This window comes from Choristoneura fumiferana, chromosome 23, assembly GCF_025370935.1.
Source record: "Choristoneura fumiferana chromosome 23, NRCan_CFum_1, whole genome shotgun sequence".
Classification (NCBI taxonomy): Eukaryota; Metazoa; Arthropoda; class Insecta; order Lepidoptera; family Tortricidae; genus Choristoneura; species Choristoneura fumiferana.
This window is the reverse complement of record NC_133494.1, coordinates 3,518,665-3,528,072: the sequence shown is the minus strand read 5'-3', so window position 1 is coordinate 3,528,072 and position 9,408 is coordinate 3,518,665. Positions and strand designations below refer to the sequence as shown.

General features: G+C 39.9%; 1 protein-coding gene across 1 annotated transcript; it reads left to right on the top strand.

The window, feature by feature from the left end:
• Positions 1-475: 475 nt before the first annotated feature.
• Rpt1 (26S proteasome regulatory subunit Rpt1) lies at positions 476-9,127 on the top strand. The gene is made up of 10 exons (XM_074105759.1): positions 476-654; positions 742-779; positions 868-1,041; positions 1,806-1,945; positions 3,670-3,838; positions 4,352-4,484; positions 6,383-6,509; positions 7,164-7,260; positions 7,635-7,843; positions 8,474-9,127. Exons 1-10 carry the CDS (start codon positions 582-584, stop codon positions 8,616-8,618), a joined length of 1,305 nt encoding a protein of 434 aa, XP_073961860.1. The 5' UTR covers positions 476-581; the 3' UTR covers positions 8,619-9,127.
• Positions 9,128-9,408: the final 281 nt, after the last annotated feature.

Sequence of the window (9,408 nt, the reverse complement as noted above, 5' to 3'; positions counted from 1 at the left end):
CAGCGCAAGTCATTGGTTGACATTGCGTTCATATATGTAGCTACACAGTGATAACATAAATTTATATAACGATCAAAAATAAATAAATTGGCCTTAAATCTGCAACATGAGCAGTTCAAAATATTGCTTAAGAGTAATTTATTTATTGTTTCTTCTTTTGAACTTTACTTTAATTCTTCTAAATTATGAACGTTACAAATTTTTTGACTTGTCATCATCGTCACTTCCAGTTCCAATTTACGCATTTTATTGCCAATTTCCAAAACCTTTATTAATAATTATGCAAAGGAGGTTGAAATTAAAAATACTACTAATATATTGATGGATCTAAAATATTTAGATTCAGACTTCAAATAATTATTTTCCAAATATATAATAGCCTATTTTAAATATTTTGTTGAAACCTGAGTATGACCAGAAACCAAAGCTATGTTTTGTGCATATTTTGTACTACGTGAAATGAACTGTGAAAATCGCTTGCTTAACAAAATTTGACATCTCGAAATCTGCTAAGTTCACTTTATGATTTCTAATTAAAATCGTATTATTTTTGTTTAGTTGGATATAATAATTATATAAATATGCCTGACCACTTAGGAGACGATATGAGGAAAATAAAAGATGATAAGGAGGAACCAGAAAAGGAAATAAAATGTACGTATTTTCGAACTTAACAATGTTCGTGACCAATCATCAAAAGTTTAGTAAAAATTTCAATAATACTGTTGTTTTATTTCACAGCACTCGACGAAGGCGACATAGCATTATTAAAATCCTATGTAAGTATGAAATAAGTGATGAAAATCTTCTAACCTAATTTGTTTCTATAGTGACTGGCACATTTTAGTACTTAACTAATGTTTTTAGGGGCAAGGGCAATACACTAAGATTATCAAGGAGGTTGAAGACGGTATTCAAACTGTGATGAAGAGGGTCAATGAACTCACTGGTATTAAGGAATCAGATACTGGGCTGGCTCCCCCAGCGTTATGGGATCTTGCTGCTGATAAACAGACCTTACAGAATGAACAACCTTTGCAGGTGAATAAATCTTTGCTTATTTTACCACAAAAAAGAAGCCAGTATTGTTTGTATGTGACACTGATTTTGTATGCTATATTTTAGCCACATTCATGGTTTTGATTCTATTATAATCTAAAATATGGTAATACAAAGACACTTAAGATGTTATTCAAGCACATGCACATTGCTTTTGCCAATATGAACACCAATAAGACAAATGCCAGCCAGATATGGCTCCACAGATGGGGTTCAGTGTGGTTCCCTGATCAAGCAACAATTTCTTTGTCATCACTGGTAGCTATCAACATCAATACATCTTTTGCTAGCAAAAACTGGATACTACAGTAAAGAGCATTAGGGTGATCACTTTCTTGATGCAGTTAAATTTTTGATGTAAAATGCTTGAATATGACAGAAATTTATACCTACACAAGAGTAGTTTGATGTTCTGACTGGACCATGAGAATGCACAGATTTTAATTAAACCAATAGACTAGGGCCTTGACTTGACATATTTGGAAAATATATTCCTTGTAGCTCATGGAGGTTCATTTAGAAGGGATTTTGCGAAGTTTCCCCAGGATAAAAGCTAGCCAATCTTTTCCTTTCCATAAGAGCAAAGCTGCAGGATAAGAAAGCTAAGGAAAAACTAGGAAAGCTATTTTTGTATGAAAAATGTTTGTTTATCTTTATCTTTTATCCATTTTCCTGTTTTCTAATGTAGTCTGTGTCATTATTGGTCTATATTGTTATACTAATATAAACAAATGTAATTTATTCAGGTTGCACGATGCACAAAGATCATCAACGCAGACTCCAATGATCCTAAATACATAATCAATGTAAAGCAGTTTGCCAAGTTTGTGGTGGATTTGGCTGATTCTGTTGCTCCCACAGACATAGAAGAGGGCATGAGAGTGGGGTAAGTAAAAAAAAAAAACTATTCAATAGCTTGTTTACAACCTATGGAACATACAGCTGTAGCATATTATAATGCTATGAAGCAAACTATTACAATGATTCAGATTAAGCATGAAATTCCTGGACAAAGTTACTTTATTTATGTTTAGAAAGATATAAGTTAAGTAGACAGATATAAGAAAGCATAAAATTAATTTTCTTTGATGTCAAAGCTTCAGTTCTGCTTTATTCTTTTATCACAAAACATTGTTGTAAATCCTTCATCCCTTTCACTCTCACCTCACAATCAGCTTAATGAGATAATGACATTGTTTAGTCCACCGAATGTAGCAGTGTAAGGATGAAAGTAGCTTGCCACATTTGGTTATGCCAGCAGCAATGGTCTCCTTATGTTTGTCTGTCTTTCATGTCGAAACGGAGCAACGGATTGACATGATTTTTAGCATAAAGATAGTTTATGGACACAGGCTACTTTTTATCCTGGAAAAATGCATAGTTCCCGAGGCAAAGCGGGAGGCAAAAGCTAGTCCAAATATCCAAATATATATAATTATCCTTGAATCTTGAGCACTGGGCGAGGAGATAAGTGAGTAAGAGAAGTGGGTTAAATTTGGCTTTCATGATTTGACCCACATAATAATACATAAATACTAACTAAAATGACATGTTAAATAAAAGGTTGTAGTTGTATGTCATTGTCGTATGATCACAAAGACAGACTACTATAACAATAACATTAGTTGATGAAATGAAATTACAGCTTGTTAAGCAGACTAAGCAATGCAATTGTCTATCTATAGCAAATTCACCAGCCTCTTGCAAGGAGAGCAAAGAAAGAAAATTGTTGTGAAGTTTGGCAAGTTTCTGATACACCTCTCCGACATTAGATGTTCATTGATAAAAGCTTGATTGAATGAGGGATTCAATTTTGAGTTATTACCTTGACGTACACTACAAATAATGCCTTTTGCCTACTGCCTGCTACAAAATTTGCCTTTTGTTAAGTGCTGCCTGCTACAGGAATGTATGTAGTCCTCCTCATGGGTTTCGATGATGGCGGCCCTAAAAAAGCTATTCTTTAAATTATGATGCCTATTATGGGCTCTGATATGGCTGGCTAGACTGAGTTTACTTTTAAATACTCTCCTACACGCGTTATATTATAATCAGGGATCTGACAGATTATCGTCATCGTTCGCAATATTGTGGACATGACTCTAAAATTAATTAATAGGTTAATTAATTTCTTGAATTTACAGTTGAATTCCTGGATGGACAACTTGAAATAGGAATATTCAATATACTAACCACAGAATTTGGAAAAATATTGTGTATTTAATAAATCTACATTCTAAGTAATCTTTGTGTTATTTATTTACTAGGAAATAAATTAAATCTCAGGTGAGAAATGAGGATTAATTATTTAATTAATTTTGGAGTCATGTCCACGTTATTGCAAACAATGATGCTAATTCATCCGATCCATCATTATAAGGCCTTTGCCTAGGGTTCCATTTACAGGTTTTATTTGTTTTTAGCGACAACCTTACAAAAGAAAAATGAATAGGAAGCAGATGAAAATCAAGTTGAAAGATTCCGTTACATAGTAGATCCATAATAACAAGTGAAGCTAATATAAACATATTAAAAACAAGCACGTCATTCGGAGCTAAGCGCATAGTGTCTAGCGTCTGATTGTTTTTCACTGTTACTTAATTCTTTTAGTGTGGATCGCAACAAATACCAGATTCACATCCCGTTGCCGCCCAAAATCGACCCGACAGTGACCATGATGCAGGTCGAGGAGAAGCCTGACGTCACCTACAGCGACGTGGGCGGCTGCAAGGAACAGATCGAGAAGCTACGAGAGGTCGTCGAAACTCCTCTCTTGCATGTAAGTCTGCTTTTAGGATTAAAAAGATTTATTTACGGTCCCAAAAAAGCCGTGCTGGCCTAGTGGTTTGACCTATGGCCTCTCAAGCAGGTTGTGGGTTCAAATTCGGGAAAGCACCTCTGTATTCGATATACATGTGCGAAATGACATTTAAAATTTACCACGAGCTTTACGGTTAGGTAGCGTAATGTCTGTGCTGAGCTGAAAATCATCCATTGACATTTCTTACCTAATGGCGCCGAAGTCAAAGATTGCAAGTTTCAATTAATCAATCATTCAAGTCAGACCACATCCACCCACTGCTGTGTAAAGGCCTCTTAATTTTTACGCTACTTTCCTCGGTCCTGGGGGGCTACTACGAAATTCGAAAATCGAAGTTCGTATCGTACCGTCCCTCTCACTCTCGTATTAAATAATATTAGCGTTAGCATGACGGCAAGATACCAGGTTCGAATTTTGCACTTCCTAGTATAAGGCCTCTTTCAATTAAACTTAATTTTCTTCTTCATACAGCCTGAGAAGTTCGTGAAGCTGGGCATTGAGCCGCCGAAAGGCGTGCTGCTCTTCGGCCCGCCGGGGACGGGCAAAACGCTGTGCGCTCGTGCCGTCGCCAACCGCACCGACGCCTGCTTCATCAGAGTCATTGGTAATATTTAGGTTTAAATAAGTAATTAAGTAGGCACTAGTTTTCTGTTTAAACAACAGTATAATCAAAAATCACACATCAAAAAACAATAAAATAAACTTAAAAAAACTAAAATACTCCAAAAAGTTGTGCAATCTTGCACAGGTATGTTGAGGAAACTTTCTTCCTCATGCAGCATCAGCAGTTTGAGAGGTTAGGCTTCGAGGATTCTCCATCGCTTGCTAGAACTTCATATGCAGAGAGTAAAAACATGAAACTACCATGAGACTCACTCATATTAAATATATTGACCCAGATACGCACGTCTCTCACGTCGTCATGTTGCAGCAGCCGCCGAGTCGCGTTGCTCCGAAGACGAAGGGCTACGGATTAGCCCGAAACATGTCGGGCTAAACTAGATTTAAGACGTGAGTTATCCGGGTCAATATATTTAATAGAGAGTAAAAAATATAAAAATCAGGGATTCTTACAAGGGTCATCATTCGAGAGTTTATTCCGTATCATTTTGGTGGGCACATTTTTGGTAGAAGATTCTCTTACAGTTTTCAGGTGATCTAGTAGAAATACAGGAAGTCTAAAAAAAAATCGATAATGTCATCAAATTCTACAGCCCGGTCATAAAAAAAAAACGTGACCATGAAGATGAGGCGATTGAAACGCTCGGATAAATACAAATGCGGTTCGCTTAATTTCAATCGATTTGGAGGTTGGAGGGTTCGATTCCCTTCAAATTCAAATTCAAAATTCAAATGATTTATTCAGTAAATAGGCCGCAATGGGCACTTTTACACGTCATTTTTTTAAACTACCAGCGCTTTCGGAAAGACCATCATTGCCAAGAAGAATGCGGCGCAAGAAACTTGGCAGAAAGTCATTTTTTCATAATAATATAATTACAAATAAAATACTTAAAAACTATATTATACAATTAAAGAAAAAAAAAAAAAAAATTTGTTCCGTCAGGGGTTTTTTCTAAAAATAATTGTATGCATAAATTCTATTTCAAATCAAAATGAAGTCTCAGTAAAATTTTCTACCCACCATATAATACATTTCTCCTACATGTAATAAGATACTTTCCCCTCCATGTGGCATAGACTGAATCCTGTATAATACTGTACATATATAATATTATCTGTTTTCGGAGAATAAAGAAAGAGTGCTGCCGATGAGCTTTGACAGCATTCTGATACACTTCTCCTACATAAACATTAGCAATGAACATCTTTGTCATTTTCAGTTCTGTGACAAAGCTACATGCTGCTATACACATACACAATTCTTTACTAAAAATCCTCAAATCGCATGATGAACCTGATCTGAGATATAAGAGTAGTTAACTCCCGCCATAAAGGTCTTCGAGCCAAAAAGTTACTCACTTAAAAAGATATAAACGGTTTGTGATCTCTCCGGATTTCTTATCCCACAAGCTGGAATATCACAATGCATCCTCGCCTTAGCGACACGACAGCCAATCGACACACACACGAAATTAACACGACGTTTCTGACACTCGCGATCACAATCTAATGACAGTTTTTGTATGCGAAAAATGACATTTGATTGGGATCGCGAGTGCCGAGTGTAAGAAATGTTACGCAATAGACCATCGGATTTGGTTATTAAAATAATAACTTTTACTGGATATAATGGAGCACATTGCTGCCATTGGTGTGCACTGAGTCAATTCCAGGGTAGGCGGTGCTAGTTTGCGCAGTTACACTGCGCCGCCACCCCTCCCACACCAGGGTAGGCATTATACTCAATGCAATTGATGCTGCGGATGGCTGATTGGCGGGTTGTCGTACATTGTGTCGTTCTGAGGGAGAGGTCTTTGTTTAAGTGTATGTCTTCCCGCTGTTGATGATGGAATTGCTGATGTTTATTTCTATGGTCAGGTTCTGAACTGGTGCAGAAGTACGTGGGCGAGGGAGCTCGCATGGTGCGGGAGCTGTTCGAGATGGCTCGCAGTAAGAAGGCCTGTCTTATCTTCTTTGATGAGATCGACGCTATCGGCGGCGCTAGGTGAGCTGAGCACTAAACTAGGTCCTACCCTTAGGCTGCATTTCAAGGTGTTGCGAGGAATGTGTTTTTCAAGAACCAATAGAAACGCTTCATTTCCCTAGCTTCGCTCAGCGTAGCTCTAGTATTAGGTACACCAGTAAAAAGCGTGATTATAATATTGAGTTCTAAGGACACATCATTTAAAGATTTTAAGCCGTACAAATTCCATTGACCCTTAGGGTGGTAAAGGAATTTCTTGCTCGTCTTTTTTTTTTGTTGTTGTTCGACTGGATTGCAAACGAGCAAGCGGGTCTCCTGATGGTAAGAGATACCACCGCCCATAAACATCTGCAACACCAGGGGTATTGCAGACGCGTTGCCAACCTAGAGGCCTAAGATGGGATACCTCACGTGCCAGTAATTTCACCGGCTGTCGTACTCTCCACGCCGAAACACAACAGTGCAAGCACTGCTGCTTCACGGCAGGATTAGCAAGCAAGATGGTGGTAGCAATCCGGGCGGACCTTGCACAAGGTCCTACCACCTGCAGATATTTTTCTATTTGCAGCAAGATTTAATTAAGCAACTTTGCAACGTTTTATGACTACGTTGTCTTACACTATTACGCTTGTTTTTATTATTGCGATCTAGTTAATATTTTTGAACGATGAACAGATTCGATGACGGCGCCGGCGGCGACAATGAAGTGCAACGAACCATGCTGGAGCTGATCAACCAACTGGATGGGTTCGATCCTCGCGGAAACATCAAGGTAAAACAACACCTTCCATTTCCAGACCCCATACTACGAAGTGTAAAATTCGAACTTGGTATCTTGCCTTCCCGCTGAAGCTTGTATATTTAATAATAGAGTGAGAGGGACGGTACGATAAGAACTTCGATTTCCGAATTTCGTAGTTGCCCCCCTGGGTCTACGCTAGTTGACGCGGTTTGCACGGAGCGGGTGGTCGCCTATATAAAAATACTATGAGCAGCGTTGCACGCGTCACGTGCGACACATTTTACCTGCACCCGCGACCGCAGGCGAGCGCCCGCGGAGTACCCGTGCCAGCTAGCGTAGGCTCTGAAGCTAATATAGGCGTGTTAATTAAAAAGGCAGTTAAACATTGAGCGAATTTGTACCAGGTCCTGATGGCCACCAATCGCCCGGACACCCTGGACCCGGCGCTGATGCGTCCGGGCCGTCTCGACCGCAAGGTGGAGTTCGGTCTGCCGGACCTCGAAGGTCGCGCTCACATCTTCAGGATCCACGCGCGCTCCATGAGCGTCGAGCGGGACATTCGCTTCGACCTGCTGGCTAGGCTGTGTCCCAACTCAACTGGCGCTGAGATCAGGTATGCGGTATAGGAGTAAGGCATTCTTCGGTAAACGTCCAACTCAGACCCTGAAGGAGGTGTTCAGCATGCCGGACCTGGCAGACCGCGTCCATTTCTTCACTATCCACTGGCGGTCCATCTACCTGCTGGCTAGATTGTATCCTAACTCCATTGGCGCTTAGTTTAGATACGGAAGTCAGGCATTCGGTAAAGCGTCGAGCACTGTACAGGAACCGAGGAAGTACTGCGATGCCATTGCGAATTCCTTTGGACTCCTTCCTCTGGTCAATTTTCTTAAACACGAGAGCTTCTTAACCCCCCCCCCCCTCCCCCCTCATTACCGCAGTAGCTGTGCCCGTACACTCTTGTGATGCTTAGATAATCTAGATCAAGCTGATGCCGAACGCCGTCATTGAGTTGCAAATCAGTTTTTTACCAGGTACATTTTTATAATGTGTACAGAATAGGGTAGTTGACACTATTAAAAACACGAATCTATGTGGAATCACGTTAAAATGTACATCAATAGATTGGTGCTGTCAAATGGGTTTCTGAACCAGTGAGTTAAGCCTTTGGCCATATTATTCTTTCCATTATGTCCTGTCATAAATGCATTGTAATCGAGACTGACTATTAACCTTTTTCCAGGTCGGTGTGCACAGAAGCTGGTATGTTCGCGATCCGCGCTCGCCGCAAGGTGGCCACGGAAAAGGATTTCCTTGAAGCAGTGAACAAAGTCATCAAGAGCTACGCCAAGTTCTCCGCCACGCCTCGCTACATGACTTACAACTAAATATAATTGTCATTTATGTATTCTTATTGTATACGGCCGACACTTACGCCTGAGAGCGTTTTCACATTATCCGATCCGATATCGGTATCGGACGACGATACGATATCGGGGCAAGTAAAATGAATGAAATAGTGTGCCTGTCTTTCACATTGTCCGGTCCGATCGGTATCGGAGATGACACCCATATGTTGGCGGCACCATCGGACGCCCGTGGGCTGTCGAACGATTATGTTTGTATGTATGCTATGCGTGTATCTAAATTGTCTCTGTCCCGAAAAGAAAAAGAGAAAAAGAAAAAGAGCCCGAAGCGTGGCGGCCATTTTGAGACGGCCGTATCGGAACGATTTTGTCGAAAATATGTGAAAACAGCACATGGTGTCGGCTATCGGGTGTTGTTCATCGTCGTCCGATACCGATATCGGATCGGATAGTGTGAAAACGCTCAACGTTGGCAGTGTGTAGCGCTAGACGCAAGTGTGGCTCGCGTAATTAATAAATATTATTGTCTATATGGTTGTTTTGTTTTATGTCCGAGACTTAAGCTCGCACAGCGAGTCAACGCGACGGTTGTGTTTGATGGTGGTACTGTTGGGGCCGTTAATAAACCATCTTTCTTTCTTTTCTTTCAAAAGTAAAAAAGCATTCGAAATATGGCTGTATGACTTGAGCCTTCGTCTTAGTCTGATAGGAAACACTTAAACACCAACAATAATCTGAGGGCTTCGGTTTTATTTAATAAACAATCTTGTTGGTACTTACAGAAAAAAAATGACGTGGCTGTATGGAGGAC